The following is a 19,329-nucleotide window of genomic DNA, read 5'->3' on the forward strand; positions in this document are numbered from 1 at the left end:
TGATATAAAGGAGTTGTTACTCTCGTCCTTGTTGTTAAGGAGTACATGTGTTTGATATAAAGGAGTTGTTACTCTCGTCCTTGTTAAGGAGTACATGTGCCTGATATAAAGGAGTTGTTCCTCTCATCCTTGTTGTTAAGGAGTACATGTACCTGATATAAAGGAGTTGTTCCCCTCATCCTTGTTGTTAAGGAGTACATGTGTCTGATATAAAGGAGTTGTTCCTCTCGTCCTTGTTAAGGAGTACATGTGCCTGATATAAAGGAGTTGTTCCCCTCGTCCTTGTTGTTAAGGAGTACATGTGCCTGATATAAAGGAGTTGTTCCCCTTGTCCTTGTTGTTAAGGAGTACATGTGTCTGATATAAAGGAGTTGTTCCTCTCGTCCTTGTTAAGGAGTACATGTGTCTGATATAAAGGAGTTGTTCCTCTTGTCCTTTAAAAAAAAAATTGTGCACAACATTTGAGAGAAATAAGCTTTTTGTGCACATTTCTGGGATTTTTACAAACACTTTACATGTTGCGTTTATATTTTTGTACAATAGCATGGACTATTGGTTAGAGCATTGGGCCGATAACCGTAACGTTGCTAGTTGGAATCCCAGAGACGACAAGGAGAAACATCTGTTGATGTGCCTTTAAGCAAGGCACTTAAGCTTAATTGCTCTAAGATCGTGGTTGATAATGGCAGACATTGGCCATGACCTCACTCTCATAGGATGTCTCAGGGAGAATTAGCATATGCAAAAAAACACATTACCAATACACACTGTATGTGTGAAATAGGACAAATATAAGCTCCCAACAAATATACTGAACAAAAATGTTAATGTAAAGTGTTGGTTTCATGAGCTGAAATAAAAGATCCCCTAAATGTTCCATATACACAAAAATCGTATTTCTCAAAAGTAATTGCTCAAATTTCTTTACGTCCCCATTTGTGAGCATTTCTCCCTTGCGAAGATAATTCATCCATCAGGTGTGGCATATCAAGAAGCTGAATAAACAGCATTATCTTTACACAGGGTCACCTTGTTCTGGGGACAATAAAAGGCCACTCTAAAATGTGCAGTTTTGTCACACAAGAACAATGCCACTGATGTCTCTAGTTTTGAGGGAGCGTGCAATTAGCATGCTGACTGCAGGAATGTCCACCAGAGCTGTTGCCAGAGAATTGAATGTGGATTTCTCGACCTTACGCTGCCTCCAACGTCATTTGGAGAATTTGGCAGTATGTCCAACCGGCCTTTCAACCGCAGACCATGTGTAACCATGCCAGCCCAGGACCTCCACACCCGGCTTCTTCACCTGCAGGATCATCTGAGGCCAGCCGGGCAGCTGATAAAACTGAGGGTCATTTCTGTCTGTAATAAAGCCCTTTTGTGGGGAAAAACATTCTGATTGGCTGGGCCTATGCCCTCCCAGGCCCACCCATGTGAAATCCATAGATTAGGGTCTAATGAATTTATTTCAATTGACTGATTTCTTTATAAGAACTACAACTCAGTAAAATAGTTTAAATTGTTGCATGCTGCTTTTATATTTGTGTTCAGTATAATTATATAACAGAGTTATTCCTCTCATCCTTGTTGTTTAGGAGGACGTGTGCGTGCCAGGGGCTGGACCCAGAGGCTTGTGGCGCTTCCTTCTCCTTCGGCTGTTCCTGGAGCATGTACTACAACGGCTGCAAGTTTGCAAGGAGCAAAATCCCACGCAAATTCAAGCTAACTGGGGACGACCCGAAAGAGGTGAAGCATACAGAACATACTGTATTAATAAACATATTTATTTACTGTTACTCTAATTATGCATTGCCAGTCATCAAAACAAAGCTACACTGAAATAATGTGTTTTGCTTCTCTATCAGGAAGAAAGGCTGGAGCAAAATCTTCAGAATCTGGCAACCCTAATGGCCCCCACATACAAAACCCTGGCACCAGATGCCTATCAAAATCAGGTAAGGATTTCTGGGCAACGTCCATTTATAATACTGCCAGACATTTTACATGTATAGCATTAAATCAACATTAACAACTCAACACAAGCTTTAAAAAAAATCTTACCCATAATTCATTTAAAGGGGGCCACATCCCCAACAGGAGCATATAAATGAAATTATTCATTAGCTTGAACAGTGATTAGTTTCATTTAGTGAGACTGATTTTTATGCTCGTAACATAAACCCTAGTGGAATCCATGTCTTCTCTTTGCACTGAGGGTCGTGTTAAATTGGGCACGACGTAGCATAATGTTTTGCAACCACAGACGGAAATCTGTGTGTTCAGTGGATTGTACCTCCATTTTTCAAAACATTTTCAACTGAACACAAACCTGGTATTTCTGTGACATACTGGTACTTAACCCAATAACCCACATTCTCAACGCCAGATAGAACCACTTATCTACACTAGTACAGTGACTCGCCTGAGGAATGACGCCACCTGTCTGCAGACAGTGACTAACTCCCATATTGTTCATCCACAGGTGGAACATGAGCAAAGGGCGCCAGACTGCCGTCTGGGAAAGGGGGAGGGGCGACCGTTCTCCGGGGTCACCGCCTGTATGGACTTCTGCGCTCACGCTCACAGAGACCTCCACAACATGCAGGGGGGCAGCACTGTGGTAAGCCAACATCTAAATATGACAGAGCAAAATGTCAACACAGTATCAAGTGTTTTCATTTGCTAAAGAAAACAAACAAAAAAATACTGCAATAATCAGAAGATGCCTCTTCCCAGTGGATATTCAGATGTAAATAAAATAACACTAGTCAAAACATTTGTAAAATGCAAACAGAGCCCTCAAGCTTGTCTCTTCCCACCCACCATCTATCCCAGGTGTGCACGCTAACCAAGGAGGACAACCGCCAGATCGGGAAGATTCCGGAGGACGAGCAGCTCCATGTGCTGCCCCTTTACAAGGCCTCACCAACGGATGAATTTGGCAGTGCAGAGGGCCAGCAGGAGAAGATCAAGACGGGCGCCATCCAGGTGCTCAATGCCTTCCGCCGCCAGATCCGCATGCTCTCCGAGCCTGCCAAGTCCTGCCGGCAGAAGAAGCTGGACGCCAAGCGGGCTGCCGCAAGCAAGAATGCCGGGGGACCGGACACGCCTTCGAAGGCAGAGAAAGCCCTACAGGCCAAGCTGAAATCTAGTAGCACTTATGAGAGCATAGCTCAGAGCACTCCTGGGACAGGTGGGTGGAGATGTACACAGTGTAGCAGGGTTCAGACACAAGACGCTAATGTAGGAGGACTATAGTGATATTTTAGAATAGAAGACACAGACGATACTGTTGTATAATGACTGGTTATATCGTACACAGTCAGTCTACAGTATTTCTTAGCATTTTATATGTTATGCTTAAGGCCCTGTGTTTTGTCACATGACTCTTTAATTTCAAGCTTTTTCATCAAACTGTCCCATTTTATGTCAGATGGTGCACCACCATCCTCAGACAATTGCTTCATTTTTGGTGTAATTCTAATTTCTGGAAAATACTTAAAATAAAGATAAAAATCTAGGTCATGTGACATGATCAACCAAAACAGCGGGCCCTAGTTAAGCTGCCTGTTTCTAAAACGTGAAAACGTGTTTCCATCGCTCTCTTCTCCCAGGTCCAAATCCAGGCGCCATGGGAACGACCCCCCAGCCACCAGGTCAGCCACCAGGTCACCCCCTCGGCACCCACCTCCAGCAACTCCAGCACCAGAACGCCCTTCACGCCTTCCCTGGATCCCCCCATCCAGCCAGCCCCTACGCCGGCTTCCCCAACCACCCTTTTCAAAGCACTTCCAAGCCAGGTAGCATGTACCCCCAGCCACCAGCCTCAGCAAGCCCTTACCCCTCCCCTTTGCACATACCCACCTCTTACATGAATGGGTCGAATCCACCAAGCTCTTATCCCAGCCCCATGACTCCAGGTAGTCCCTACCCGGGTTACCAGTGTAACGGAGGTTCGCCCTTAGACAACTACCACCCTTACTACACCTCGAACCCAAAGCACCTGGACATGTACCGGCAACAGAGGCCAGGAGTGCTTTACCCCGACATGCAGCAGCAGTATGGTGCGCACCAACGCTATGGGGTCAACTACCCTCCGCAGTATGGTGAGCCCGGTTTACAGATCAATGGTTACAGCAACTGTAGCAGCATGAGGTCTGGCATCCACCCCATGAGCCCCTACGGTCCCCCCTCGTACGGTCCCAACGGTGCCCCCGATGCCCAATACCTGGATGCGCTCTCCAGGCCGCCCTCAGCCCACCACCCAGGGCTGGATTATGCAGCAGCAGTAAGCAAAGGCAATCAGTTTGGTGGGTACCCCAATCCCTACCTCTCCCAGAGCACCAAAATGTTCCCCCCGGGCGGCCCCCAGGACCCTTTCTGTATGCAAGTCAAGACCGAGATGGGTCTCCAAAGCCCGTGCATGACACCCACGCAACCAGGGTTCCCAGGGCTCCCCAACGAACACCTCCACGGGGGTTCCCCCATGATCAAGCAGGAGCCCAGGTCGGGTCCGCCAACGCCCACCACACCCAAGGAGAAGCCGGCCATGTGGTCCGACAACGAGCACAACTTCCTGGATCCGGAGATCGGTGGGGTGGCTGTGGCGCCCAGTCATGGCTCCATCCTCATCGAGTGTGCCAAGCGGGAGATGCATGCCACCACGCCACTAAAAAACCCCAAACGCAACCACCCCACTCGCATCTCCCTGGTGTTTTACCAGCACAAGAACATGAACGAGGCGAAGCACGGCCTGGCGCTGTGGGAGGCCAAGATGGCCGAGAAGCAACGGGAGAAGGATGAGGACGCCGAGAGGACCGGGGCCGAGGGCGCCACAGTGACGCCCAGCAAGAGCACTAAGAAGGGAGCGAAGAGGGAGCACCCGGAGCTGTCAGAGCAGCAAGGGGAGCCGCCGTACAAGCGCTTCATCCAGACCCTCATGGAGAGGTCCATGTCGTGCACCACAAACACCTACGTCAACACGTCACCCTACGCTTTTACCAAGGTCACAGGGCCGTACAGCCGCTTCATCTAGACAAGAGATATTCATACTGTTCTGTAGGGTTCACTCACGAGGAATAACACTGAGAATTAAAACTCACGGTGCTACACTGACGGTGCTATCTTAAAACCTCAAGCTGAAGCACCACTAGCCTCAAAACACAGAGCATCCTCTCTCTCCTGACTGCAAGCAACAGTGTCAGAAGAACACACAGCGTGGGTGGAGAAGGAACTTGATCAGTTGGAAGTCGTACCATGTTATAGAGTACATCAGGTTTGTCACCTCTTGAAAGTTCGGACCTTACCGATTGGTTGGTTGACCCCCCTCTACTAAGGAAGTCTTGAAAGTTCGGACCTTACCGATTGGTTGGTTGACCCCCCTCTACTAAGGAAGTATTTATTGTCTGGTTACTTTTACAAGATACACACTGTTAACGTTTCTCGGGTGCTTTGCAGGTCCAGTACATCAGGACTTCTATATTTACTGGAAACAATGTTTCTTTTTGGTGGCTTTAATTTTCTAATTAAGCGTTTAAACATAGTTTTTTATATATATAATCTTGACATACTGTAAAAAAACACTGAACTTTGTGGACACACCACATTAACGGTGCTAAAAGTGGAGTGTGTCTTTATGATACCGTTTTGTTCAAACGTCTTCATGTTTGAACCAAATCAGTTTGCATAGATAAACGCGTTTCTCCAGATGATTTGTGTGAAAATGGATGAAACTGAAAATACTGTACAAAATCGACAAAATATCAGCAAAAAAAAAGCACTTTTGATATTGAAGGTGAAATATTTTGATAATACCTTCAGATCAGATCATTGGTGCAAAAACGTCTACAGTTACAACAAAGGAATTATTTTCAAGACATGAAATTGATAGATTTATCACAAAAACTTGATTTAAATTACTGTAGCCTACCTGTATAACAGTAAGAATATCATGCCAATCGAATTTTTACATTTTACTTCCTGGTGCTTTCAGTTTCACAATTGTTATCATGTCCTTTACATTGTAAATGGAGCCATTCTAAAAGGGTGCATTTTTAGACGATAATGTTTCAACAACAAAACATGTGATTCTGGCATATTCTCTCAAGGGTTATTTACTTTGTCAGCAACTGTTTCAGAGTTCTTGACCACAGGTTCACAGAAAAAACCTGAATTGTGCATATATTACGTGTTGTCATGCGACTGTTGTGTTTTGTGAACATGTTCCTTTACCTTTCTTTGGTGTAGGACATGAAACAGGGTTAGCTCAAATGTCAGTTTCACGGTTTCGAAGGCAGCTGGCTTGCTGTGGTTGATCTTTAAATAATTGTAATCTAGTTGTACGATAAAATATTAGATTTGTACAGTAAATTAATTACTCTTTTTTTTAACGCTTTAGGATTTGAGTGTTGTAAAGAAAAAGTTATATTTCTTTGGGTTTGAACTGATTTTAATGACATATGGTGCTACTCAACCTGCTATGCGAACACATAATGTGAGACCCTAAGGGCGTTGAGAAGGCTAATGAATGATGTACAGTTAAAGTACCTACTTGCCATATACCTCAGAACTAGTTTGGCAATATTACAGGAGCATGACACAAAGGCATTTCTTTCTCCTTCCTTTGTTGTCACTTTCAAAAAAAAGTTAACTACAATAACAGACTTCAGGCCACCACCAAGGCTGAGTTCATTGCTTACTGCTTTCTTCATGCTCGATCTACTAGGAAGAATTACTTGAACTTTAAGCTTTGATATAATAGCAAAATCAGGGATATTTCAACTCATTTCTGTACATTCATCTAGTTTTCCTCTCATTCAGCGATTTGCCTCCATCTTGAATCCCAATGAATTACTTAAGAGTACCAGTCAGAAGTTTGGACACACCTACTCATTCAAGGGTTTTCTTTATTTTTATTATATTCTACATTGTAGAATAATAGTAAAGACATCAAAACTATTGAATAACACATATGGAATCATGTAACAACCCAAAAAAGTGAAAAAAAACAAAATATATTTTATATAGCCACAATTTGCCTCGATGACAGCTTTGCACACTCTTGGCATTCTCTCAACCAGCTTCATGAAGTAGTCACCTTGGAATGCACTTCAATGAACAAGTGTGCCTTGTTAAAAATTGTGGAATTTCCATATTATGATAAGAACAGCTCAAACAAGGAAAGGAAAATGACAGTCCATCATTACTTTAAAACATGAAGGTCAGTCAATCCGGAAAGTTTATTCAAGTGCAGTCGCAAAACCATCAAGCACTATGATGAAACTTGCTCTCATGAGGACCGCCACAGGAAAGGAAGACCCAGAGTTACCTCTGCCGCAGAGAATAATTTAATTAAGAGTTACCGGCCTCAGAAATTGCAGCCCAAAAAAAATATTCACAGAGTTCAGGTAACAGACACATCTCAACATCAACTGTTCAGAAGAGACTACATGAATCAGGCCTTCATGGTCAAATTGCTGCAAAGAAACCACTACTAATGGACACTAATAATAATAATAATAATAATAAGAGACTTGCTTGGCCCAAGAAACATGAGCAATGGACATTAGACCAGTGGAAATCTGTCCTTTGGTCTGAGTCCAAATTTGAGAGTTTGGGTTCCAACCGCCATGTCTTTGTGAGACGAAGAGTAGGTGAATGGATGATCTCTGCATGTGTGGTTCCCACCATGAAGCATGGAGGAGGATGTGTGCGCCAACAATGGCTCAGCATATGTGGGAACTCCTTCAAGACTGTTGGAAAAGCATTCCAGGTGAAGTTGGTTGAGAGAATGCCAAGCGTGTACAAAGCTGTCATCAAGGAAAAGGGTGGATACATTGAAGAATCTAAAATATATATTTTGATTTGTTTTACACTTTTTTGGTTACTACATGATTCCATGTGTTATTTCATTGTTTGTCTTCACTATTATTCTACAATGTAGAAAATAGTCAAAAATAAAAGAAAACCCCTTGAATGAGTAGGTGTGTCCAAACTTCTGACTGGTACTGTATACACACACCCTTAAAGTCACCGGCACATCTGAGCTAACAGGTAACAGTTGAGATGATAAAAAAGAAGAAACCTGCACACTGCTCTTGCTAGAATCACCGCTCTTAAGCTTTACGTATCGGCCTCAAGGCTTGTCAGAGCTTTCGTCAGAACCATCTGATGAAGGCCTTGATACTGATATGTATAAAGCTTAATAAAGAGCAGTGTGTGGGTTTCTCCCCCCCCCCCCCCTCATAAATACACACACTTAAAAAACAGAAAACTAAACTTTATCAGCAAAGATATGGCATTGACGACCTGCGTTTTTCTTTTTTGTACTTATTCTTTAGCTAGTAGATTGGTGGTATACTTATGCTTTAGCTAGTAGATTGGTGGTATACTTTTGAAGTAAATTTGAACATACAATATGCACTGAATTGATTAAAGGGAAATGATGGCATTGACAAGGTAAAGAGCGATGCGGTCGCTTTTACTGTGAGGCAAGACCAGGGCAGTTATGATGCTAGATGACGCACATCTGTGTGCCTGTGTATAGTTTAATAGTGAAATGTATTTATAACCACTAAACAATTATATTACGATTATCTCTCTCCATTTGATTTGAATGATATATGATGAGGCAACGGTTATTTCTGAGTGACAACCCCCCCACTCTAACATTTATACTATCGTTTTCCCAAAGCACTTCCTTTCTTTTCAGAAAAAAAAACAATGTAATAAAATATTACAAAACATTTTATTTAAGATAAGAAAATCAGTAGATTATTGTAAATGTGTTTAAAATAAATTATGCCACATTGTACATACCATGTGTTTGTATTACGAAAATACAATTGTTGATTTTTAATAACCTACTATTGTAATATGTTAAAAGGTGTAGGTTTCTTGTAATTTTGTCAAATGTACCCACGGCCCATGTTTTTATCAGCAATCTTCTTTCAAATCTATCGTTTAGTCTTTTCCAGGTTCACAGGACATTCAGTTAAGATAATGTTCCTGGGTTTTGTAGATTGCCGCACTCACTGTCAAAAAACAGCAATGTTTACAGCTCTAAGGTTCCTGTTAGCTAAAGTCACTTAATAGTTTTTTGTAAAGGATTGCAGTTTCTGTGAAAAAAAAGAATAGAACATTCTAATGTTGAATTTCAGTGTACAGGACCCAGCGACAGTAGCAGGTTGTGGTTGTGAAAAGGAGTGTCTGAGACATAGCGGGTGACGAGCATAGCCATACTTGAAAAGCTTCAGAGTGTTGGAGTGTGATTCAACATTACTTGAATGACTTTGAGCTTGACTAAACGCACGAGAGTGCACAGCTCTTATGTTAAGCTAGCAGTTTAATATACACGTGTTGGTATTTCTGCTGTTCGAGACACTAAAGTTTTTAAAATGTTTTGTTATTTTCTGCCTCCGTCTTTTTTTGTTACTGCTTCCCTTGTTCCCCTTTAAGGTTGGTATGCTAAACATGGAATTAAGAATGTTATAATGCTGTAAGTATTGTAATGTACTGAATGCAGTTTATTTGAAAGCTGTTTATGATATCATTCCTGATATTGCTGAGATGTGGGTGTTTTTAATAAAATTTATATTTATTTAAAGCACGTTTTAAGTTTCACATCTAGTTGTCATTTGAATTTGAGTGGTTCAAATATTTATTTTGGTCTGCATGTTTGTGAGTGGAAATGTTGTTGATGTCAATCGAAGGCACCACCATGCGTCTCACACCTGGAGGCTTTTATTTATCAAAAGAAGGTGGATCGAACCATTGGATACCTTACAAAGAAAACTGTGCAAATGTACTTTTCGAATTGAGAAATTATGAATATCAAAGAATGTTTTCTTATTTCAATAGCATACAACCCATTACTGAAATGCACTTTGGCACTTTTAAATAAAAGTCTCAAACATAATGCAATAAAACATGATATAATCATTTACAAATTTAGATGGGAATAACCAAATCAGCTGAATACTAAAACATTTGCAGTAACAATAGAAACAAATACAGTACTTGAAGTGCTTCATTTGAACATTGGACAAAAGTTCTCCGCTTTTACGTCGCAGGACTTCAGTCCAGAATCACTTGGAAAGGAAATGCCACTTGTCCACTGTAACAGACAATAGTGGATATCAATGTGACATTAAAAAAGGGAACGTAATATAGACACATATAATATGAATATATGTATTTCTTATTTCTTGTCAATTCAATCATGTGGCTAAAATGGGTCTCATTGTCAAGCAAGTCAGTCACTTGATACATACCTTCTGGAGGTACAGGAAGTGCCTCGCCACCCGCAGGAGCCTAAGGAGAAAACACAGGATGTGATGTCACAAGACTATCAGATCCAAACGCGATACTAAGAATGCTCCTGACGACATTGCTTGAAAACACAAAGCTTAGTTGTAGTTACAGCACACACAGAGCTGAACTGATATTCTCACCAATTTGACCACATTGCAGGCGTCCTCCCCAGTGAATTTGAAAGGGCTCTCGCAGACAGAGACGTTTTTACTGTTGTTAAAGAAGAAACTTAGGTCATTATCAAGCAACACACAAAAATCAAGAACATATAATGCAGGCTTATTGTAATTCCATAAGGGGGGCTGGAGGGCTATTAGCTGACCGACCACATGAGCAGTGTATTATGTGTAACGTAGGATGAAACACACACACACACACACACACACCCCCTAGTGGGCTAACACACCCTGCTGGGATAACACACACACACGCTCCTCACCAATCTATCTCGCCACCATTAGTCTGCTTCTGCACCAGTGCCCTCCAGTGCTCGTGAGTGGACTTAATGACCTCCATAGCAAAGTCCTAAAGAGGAGGAGGAATGGAGGGAGACAAAGGACAATAGAGAGAAACTAATCATTTGCTATCCCTGGGGAAGGGAATGCACCATCAGAGTCCCTCCTATTAAAGTAACTACCATGGCACTGGACTAGAACACTTTCAGGACAATAGTACGACACATACCAGCTATTATGCTTTAATATATAGTATGTGGCCCTAATGGAGAAACTCTATGTACCTTGTCTTTGAACTGTCCATTGAACGCAAACTGGTTTTCGGGCTTGCCGTCTGGCACCTTGTATTTTTTAAACCAGTCGACCGTGGCCTCCAAATGACCCGATCTGCTCTTACGGACATCCTCGATACCTGAGGAGAATACAAGGGAGCACACTGTGATTCTAAACATATGCTGGTCCTGTGTGGCTCAGTCGGTAGAGCATGGTGCTTGCAACGCCAGGATTGTGGGTTCGATTCCCACGGGGGACCAGTATATGACAAATGTGTACACTCACTACCGTAAGTCACTCTGGATAACAGCGACTGCTAAATTACAAAAATGTAACACACTAGGTTAATGGATACTGTGCTACAGATAATTTGTCTAAGGCTGGGTTTACACAGGCAGGCCAATTCTGATCATTTTTCCACTAATTGGTATTTTGACCAGTCAGATCCAATCTTTAGACATCAGATCATGTTCAAATCTGATTGGTCAAAAGACCAGATTTTTTTTTTTAGCACTAATTGGATTGAATTGGGCTGCCTGTGTAAACAGAGCCTAATATGTGTTCGACGTGTTTAAAATGTCTACTACAGCAGTGATGTTCTGAAGTACTGTAACAAGTTCCTAAGACTGACTGTTAAGGCTGGGGGCCTCTGGGTCGTCAGCGTTGATGGCTATCAGCTTCCAGTCCGTCTCTCCCTCGTCGATCATGGCCAGGACCCCCAGCACTTTCACCTGGATCACCTGACCTGGGGAACACACCTGCAGGACACCGATAAGAAGACAGACAACAGGTAAAAGTACAATATACATGACATGTTATACATTAACATGTATTACATTATACGTTCCACGAGTTACTTTATATACATATTATAATCTGGGTGGTTTAAGCTCTGAATACTGATTGGCTGACAGCCGTGGTATATCAGACTGTATACCATGGGTATGACAAAACATTTATTTTTACTGCTCTTATTACATTGGTAACCAGTTTATAATAGTAATAAGGCACCTCTGGGGTTTGTTGTATATGGCCAATATATCACAGCTAAGGGCTGTGATATATATACTCTGCGTTGCGTCGTGCTTAAGGACCGCCCTTAGCCATGGTATATTGGCCATATACCACGGCTCGTCTGGCCTTATTGCTTCATTTTAATATGTCTAGACACATATTGCTGGTAAATGAACTATTAACTGACTTAATTAACTTTCATACATACAAGTAATGTTATTATTCTTGGATATGACTTAGCCAAAGTCTAGACCGTCTTACTAGCGTGCCGATTTCGCAGACGTCTATGGGGTCGTTGTCACCGCAGCACTTGGTGTCCTTGTCTGTGTGGTTCGGGTCTTCCCATGTCTGTTTCAACACGAGAAGAGACAGCACTAACAACATTATCCCTGTAAACACTGTTTGTATACCGTCATTTCGAACATCGTGAGATGAACTGTCAAATTTGTTGAGCCGACCACAGTGCATCATTCTCAGCCAGTGGGGAGAGCAGCAGACAATAATAATAAGTAATGGGAAAATCAATGATGTCCGCGGGGCAGGCTGCTTAATGCACTCGTATATGAAAACGCTCAGGGCCACACGCTGTGGATTTCACCAACAAGACCCATTTTATGAATTGTGAAGTGTTTTCCATGTATCCGCCTGTATTAGTCATTCACTTTGGCCAAATCAATACTGCCGGAGGATGAAAGAAGAAATGCATTACTGGCAGTCGAGTTTCCACTGAGACGTTCTAGTGTTTTCCGCTGAAGGACTAGCGAATAGGGTTAACAATGGGACAGATGTCCATTTAGAATCTCTCCAGTTGTTGATTTTGTTCAACTCTGGAAGAAAACAGAGGGATGGTGAAATACGTAACACGACAGAAGGATGATCAACTCCGTAACGCAACAGCAGGATGATCAACTCCGAGGTCTCACCTGTGGGAGCGCCCCGTAGTTCCAGATGTAACCTTTATGAGGAAACACGTTGGCCACGTATCGGAGTTTGCCCTTCTTCATATCCTGCTTGATTGGGTTCAGTGGTTCCTTGGTTGCAATCTAAAAGAAAGATGTATAATTAACACACGATGACAGTCTAAACTTGGGTCAGCAGTTTACCATCTTGAGACAGTGACATCAGAAGGGCGTCCATTTTAAAATCCTCATAAAATAAATAGTACCCACAAACCCAGTTAGCACTTTCATTCTCCTCTACTATTCCATCAGCTGCCACTGCTGGAGACTGTAAGATGACCTTTCCATCAACTTTCAAAGTTCACACAGCTCCAGCTCTCTCTCACTCTGCCTGAAGTGCTTAAATATCATTAACAAGTTGCCTGGTGCAAGGACATCATTATAAATTAAGGGAAGATGATATTTATAGGACCTTTCTTTTTAAGACAGATGCATTATTAATCTATTGTCTGGCTGTTTCTAGTCAGAGACCAGTCTGCTAGCACGTCAGAAAGCTCTCAACGATGTTTGGATCAGTCAATGAGGGACAACAAACCTCGACGGACAAAAGTCGACCGTCTTTCTTTATGTCGGTGGTTGTCTCAGATTCTCATGTAATATGGACACACCATAGTATTAGATTAATACTTAAAGAAACATTGACAGGCTCCCGAAACAATACTTGCCTCCATTTTGGCATTGGACCATCGAGGCACCTCCACAACCATGTTATACAGAACCTGTAAAACAAAATATGAACTATATCAAAGATAATATAATCAGGGCGTTCAGCATTCATTAAAGAGATTCAATTGTTTTGCTTAGTTTGTAGTAGAGATGTCAGCATGAGCAAATACCTCATTGTCATTCTTCTTCAGTTTTTTAGATGGCACATCATTTTCCTTCAGTAAGACACAAATGACATTAATAATAAAGACATATTTGGTAGACCTACACAATATCTGACATCACGTACGAGGTTCCAGACACTAACAGTAGACTGCCTCACAGGAAAAATACCCAGCAAGTGAGGTGCTACAAAATGGCTAGACATTTGCAGGTCACCTTACTATTGACAAACCCGCTGAGAAGTATGCGTAACCTTCACATATTCAATAAACATATTTCTTTGTCAGATAAAATCATGCTTTTTCAAAGATTTTCTGTCTAAGCCAGGGGTGTCAATCTCATTCCAAGGACGGCCGAGTGTCTGCGGGTTTTTGTTTTTTCCTTTCAGTTAAGACCTAGACAACCAGATGAGGGGAGTTCCTTACTAAATCAGTGACCTTAATTCATCAATCAAGTACAAGGGTGGAGCAAAAACCCGCTGACACTCAGCCCTCCTTGGAATGAGTTTGACACGTGTTCTTAGCACTTGAAAGCACCAAAAATCAATGACAATGTATGTGGTTTCTGTTTGAAAATGCCTGCCTAAAAGGTTCCATACTCACACCCATTATAATTTCCACATGCAAAAAGGAAAAATGGAAACATTGACTCGTTCCTTGCACCACATAGACCGGTTTCATAAAAGCTACAACAACCAAGTAAGAACAGAGCCAGATTGATCAAAATGTGTAGCACCATCGAGAGCATACCTGATCTCCATTGGCGATAAGTGGAATATCATGAAAGGGAGAGATGTATTTCCCGTCAGAGGTTTCTAGAAGAAAACAGAAACACATGCAAAGTAAATTGACTGACGTACTGTAATCATTCTCAAACCTTGGTATACCGCAAGTGCTTGATGCAACATCTATAGTGTTACTAGGTGCCAGTGGTAGTCAGTGCCGTTTAAGATGGGGAGGATTTTTATTTATCAGTTAATAACAAATTCTTATTTACAATGATGGCCTACCCCGGCCAAACCCTAACGACGCTGGGCCAATTGTGCACCGCTCTATGGGACTACCTATCAGGGCCGGATGTGATACAGCCTGGAATCGAACCAGGGTATGTAGTGACGCCTCTTGCACTGAGATGCAGTGGCACTCGGGAGCCTGACATTTTTTAAGGATGATTTTTTTTATTTTATTAACATGGCCTTTTCTATTAGAGCATATTGGATAACATCGATAAGTTAGGCTATACATGACTCACACTTTCCCTGTGATGAGGCTGCTACAACCTAGCCAATGAATAAAAGTTTACAACGTATCATTTTCAGTAATCAAGGTGACAGATAGTGACACATTCAATCCCACCTTGCCTGCATCTAGCTGATCTAGGGAATAATCATTAGTCCAACAGTCACAAATGTGTTATTTTTATCCACGTTCCGTTTGCTTCCATTTAAGAAATTATTCAACAGAATCGGCGTAATGAATACACCCGATCACACAGAAACAGTTCACTTTCACAGCGCCCACATAAAAGCAGCATGATCTCATTGATGTTTTATATATATATATATATATATAATTCCTTCTTGTAACTATCTCCTCCTCTCATCTTTTCCCTTCGCTTATGGACTTCAGTGCACAACAAATCAGCTGTCTGTGACCAGGCAAAAAAAATATTTCCAAGCTAAACCTTCATATCATGACCACTACAACCGCTACACACAGCCTACATCCTTGTCATGTCACGTTCAACATAGCGGCTAGAACTAACGTGTTAGTAAACCTGCTAGCTACAATCATGCAGTACAGTGTACAGTCAGAAAGCAGTTTAGCAGTTACACTGGAGGATGTACCCAGAGGAGGATGTGAACTAGCTGTCCTCCGGCTACACCATGGCGCTATCCTACAGAGTGCTGCTGAGGCTACTGTAGACCTTTATTGCAGAACTGTGTTTAAAAAGTAAATTATTTGGTGACATGTGAACATATCTAGCATAATTATCTAGAAATGGATAACTTTAATGTTTCACTATTTTTATTGAAATTCCCTGAGGACGGTCCTCCCGAGGAGCTTCCACTGGTAGGTACAGAAAATGTAAGGCCCCTACACAGAAAAATGTAGCAATGCAATAGTGTTCCACTTTAACACTTCAAAAAGGTTAACTACACCCCTTTTCACCCACATTTTCATTATAATACCAGTGTCAACGTGTGAAAACTGAGCATTTCTACATTTTGTAGGAAAAAAAAAAATATAAAGTTAGTTCTACCTGATGACATGATCAAAAGTTCATATTTGCAGTGATGTGAGGAGCAATAAAATATCCTCTATTGGAAAATCACTATTTTACTTTTAAATCCTACCCTGTGATGTCACAGAGAAGTATTGTTTTTGGACCTTTCTTCTTATCTTAAAGCACAGGTCATAGTAACACACTGTTTCACATGTAGAAACTAGTTTGGTGATGGAGATGTTGAACATGGCAGAGTTGCCCTTTAAGTAACATTTTAAACCGACAGGTGTGACCACTCACTCGCTCTCTGTAAATGAGTGTATTTCTTATCAGGAGGAGTTCACACTAAAGACAACATGCCCTACCCCCTCAATGGTTATAACTGTCAGACGGGTGACATTGACCTATATGGACAGAGGTCCACAAAGCAAATTTAAAACGGAATACCCCATCAATGTCTTCTGCAATGAAAACATTCAATGGGGTCCTGTCTTTAAACCTGCCATTGTTAATGTCACACTGGAGCACATTTTAACAACCCATATATACCATAGAAAGAAAATAGTATTTCAAATTGGACTTAATTATATATCAGTCCTGTACTTGTAATGTGACAGCCTACCAGCTAGACCGTATAAAAAGCGAAAACGGATGACTTTGTGGCGACTTGTAACAAGTCTCCAAAGACAGAACACGTGACAAAGGTAAAGGGAACAGCAACATTGTAGCCACCAAAAACACGTCCTTTCAAAATTCAAGAGCTCTGTAATTGGAAAGTGTTGCAGCTAATAGTATTTAAATGTAGCGTTAATCCAACAACATGTTAGACCTATTATTGTGGGTGTTTTTCAGTCAGAACACGGCTCACAACTTGAAATGTGTCGAATGCAACCATGCCACGCGGCCATAATTGTAAATTACCAAACCAGCTGTGAAATATGTATCCTTAGCTAATACCGTACTATTTACCCTAACTAACGGTCACGTTTTGGTCGTCGGTGAAGGAATGAGCTACCATGTCTTGCATGGTGGTAGGCTAATAACTTACTAAAATATATCCTGTAGTCAGAGGAGTTCGGTCGTCCTCGCTCTTCGGTTTGATAATGCATCGTTTTTATCAGATATGAGGTAATTGCTTGTGTGACAAGCTCGCTTTTAAAGGCAGTATGCGAACCAAGAAATGCCGATGTGTACCATAGCGAAGAGCGCAGAAGCATGATAGTGGCTTCTTTTCATTTAGTTCCTGCTTCCCGTTGAGTATTTCCCCACGTCGATGCTGCGTTGCTCCTGAATGTGTTCCTACCTTATCGTTTACCGCCCCCTATCTTCAGCCAAGGTCATTCCTCAAGGGAAGGAGAACATGGAAGACGGAGACCTTTGCCAAAAGAAAATGGCTGACATCCATTAATGGGAGAATGTAGACTTGTCTTGTGTTGGTCGACGTGGCTTTATCTGTTGATGTGTTGAATCACATTTTTGTTCGTAATAGCGAATACAGTGCAGCCAAGACAACCCCTGTTTAACATTACATACATGCACACTAATTGGGCCCAAATACTCAAGCAATCACTTTCTCATCCTCAAGTGATATGTGCAGCTATTGACAAACAATTGATGATTGGTGGTATTACCTTATTTTTCTTTGATTACAAAGATCTCTTCAACAACAAAAAGAATATGACTATTTATGACACACTACATGACCTTTGGGAGGTGCTGAACTCTGACCTTGGCGGGGGCTTCTTGAGGTCGATGTCAGAGTAGAGGGCGAGCTCACTAAGTTGTTCCTGTGTAGCATGAAAACGTTATGCAGGTTGGCCCTGTTCACCACCATCTTGGAAAAGGTCATAGACTGATATTAATAAAAAAATATATGGGCTAGAAAATGTAAAAAAAGTACAATAAAAAATACAATTACAGACATGGGGTCTTCATTACGCCGATTCTGTTGCAAAACATTTGTTTTTTCATAGTTAGGCTACTAATTACACATTAAGTGGGTGGTTCGAGCCCTGAATGCTGATTCGCTGAAAGCCACAATAGCAATATGGCACTCGGGGGTTTGTGCTATATGGCCAATATACGGCTAAGAGCTGTATCCAGGCACTCTGCATTACGTTGTGCGTAACAACAGCCCATAGCTGTGGTATATTGGCCATATACCACACCCCCTCGTGCCTTTGCTTAAATAACACATTCATACCATTTCATTCCACAATGGTAGTTTCTTAGGCTATATTGTAGGCTAATGTCCAGTTTTCCTTTAAAGCTGTGACACTGACAACTCAAGACCTTCAAATCCCCAGCAGCCAATCTTCTAGCTGTCTAATCTGCCCACTAGTTTCTGAACCTCCTTCAAGTGACGGGGTCCTCCTTATGGCCACCATAGTAACGGCCCTATCTGGCTTTGTAGCGCCCTAACTTTTGTGTTTCTCATCTCTAGCACATGCTGAATGGTGTAATGGTTCTGGATGCTAGTAATTAAGCTGGCGAAGCCACAGAGACCAAAGTCCTTATCTGCTGTTTTTGTGCCCAGCGAGCGTTCTTCGATAAACAAACACCCACACCAGCCATTTCATTGTTTCTCCCTCCCCTCAGTCTTCTTTTATTGTCATATTGCCTCTGCAGGTTGTTCAAACAAAAGATGCACACATCAGTGCTATAAACACCAGCGGGCGGTGGGCTAAGCTGCACCCGTCCTTGGTTTGAAATCTCAAAGTGTATCCATGTTCATAAATAGACTATTGACGTACACAAACACAATCACACACATACATACACAGATATGGACATTTTTTTGCAGCTTTTAAAGCTTATTCCCTGCAGTTCTACACATTATGTCAGGAGGTACAGAGAACATTTTGCAGTATTAAAGTAAATTTTCTTTAATTTTAGATTAAAGCTGTAACCTAACAAGATGTGATAAAAGTCAAGGGTTCTGAATACTTTCCGAAGGCACTGTATGTGTGAAGTGCAGAGATGAGGTAGTCATTCAAAAAATCACACTATTATTGCACACAGTCCATGCAACTTATGTGACTTGTTCAGCACATTTTTACTCCTGAACATATTTAGGCTTGCCATAACCAAGGGGTTGAATAGTTATTGACTCAAGACATTTCAGCTTTTAATTTGTAATTCATTTGTAAAAATTTCTACAAACACAATTCCACTTTTACATTATGGGGTATTGTGGGTAGGCCTGTGATAAAAACATCTACATTAATCCATTTTAAATTCAGGCACAAACAAAATTTTGAAAA

At 41.6% G+C, this 19,329-nt stretch overlaps 2 protein-coding genes and 1 non-coding gene across 4 annotated transcripts in view; 2 read left to right on the forward strand and 1 right to left on the reverse strand.

The window, feature by feature from the left end:
* Positions 1 to 7,000, forward strand: part of tet2 (tet methylcytosine dioxygenase 2) — a 57,021-nt gene extending 50,021 nt beyond the window's left edge. Inside the window, exons 6-10 of the mRNA XM_036954021.1 lie at positions 1,596 to 1,746; positions 1,866 to 1,955; positions 2,483 to 2,620; positions 2,836 to 3,193; positions 3,615 to 7,000. Of these exons, the coding sequence (XP_036809916.1) occupies positions 1,596 to 1,746; positions 1,866 to 1,955; positions 2,483 to 2,620; positions 2,836 to 3,193; positions 3,615 to 5,035 (2,158 nt within the window). The 3' untranslated portion in view covers positions 5,036 to 7,000. The remainder of the gene's footprint in view (positions 1 to 1,595; positions 1,747 to 1,865; positions 1,956 to 2,482; positions 2,621 to 2,835; positions 3,194 to 3,614) is intronic.
* Positions 7,001 to 9,719: 2,719 nt separating this feature from the next.
* LOC110498628 (inorganic pyrophosphatase) lies at positions 9,720 to 17,915 on the reverse strand. Of its 2 annotated transcripts, none has more exons than XM_036954023.1 (12): positions 17,795 to 17,915; positions 14,590 to 14,654; positions 13,849 to 13,893; positions 13,678 to 13,731; positions 12,977 to 13,096; positions 12,315 to 12,401; positions 11,671 to 11,797; positions 11,051 to 11,178; positions 10,751 to 10,836; positions 10,452 to 10,521; positions 10,272 to 10,311; positions 9,720 to 10,114 (listed from the first exon to the last, which is right to left on the reverse strand). In XM_036954023.1, exons 1-12 carry the CDS (start codon positions 17,913 to 17,915, stop codon positions 10,086 to 10,088), a joined length of 972 nt encoding a protein of 323 aa, XP_036809918.1. In that variant the 3' UTR covers positions 9,720 to 10,085. The 2 variants fall into 2 exon arrangements, with proteins under 2 accessions (XP_036809918.1, XP_036809917.1); XM_036954022.1 differs by lacking the exon at positions 17,795 to 17,915 and adding an exon at positions 17,115 to 17,363.
* Positions 11,224 to 11,299, forward strand: trnaa-ugc. The gene has a single exon. It is a non-coding gene; the product is annotated as a tRNA-Ala (tRNA).
* Positions 17,916 to 19,329: the final 1,414 nt, after the last annotated feature.

The sequence above is a fragment of the Oncorhynchus mykiss genome, chromosome 19, assembly GCF_013265735.2.
Source record: "Oncorhynchus mykiss isolate Arlee chromosome 19, USDA_OmykA_1.1, whole genome shotgun sequence".
Taxonomy (NCBI): domain Eukaryota; kingdom Metazoa; phylum Chordata; class Actinopteri; order Salmoniformes; family Salmonidae; genus Oncorhynchus; species Oncorhynchus mykiss.

Bases quoted from the DNA above. Each gene is read 5' to 3' on its own strand.
- LOC110498628 (XM_036954022.1), bottom strand. From the start codon at position 17,283: ATGCTTCTGCGCTCTTCGCTATGGTACACATCGGCATTTCTTGGTTCG. The intron at 13,097-13,677 runs GCAAGTATTGTT...TCTTTCTTTTAG, and splicing joins GGTCCAATGCCAAAATGGAG to ATTGCAACCAAGGAACCACT. The intron at 10,312-10,451 runs GTGAGAATATCA...TTTTCTCCTTAG, and splicing joins CCTGCAATGTGGTCAAATTG to GCTCCTGCGGGTGGCGAGGC.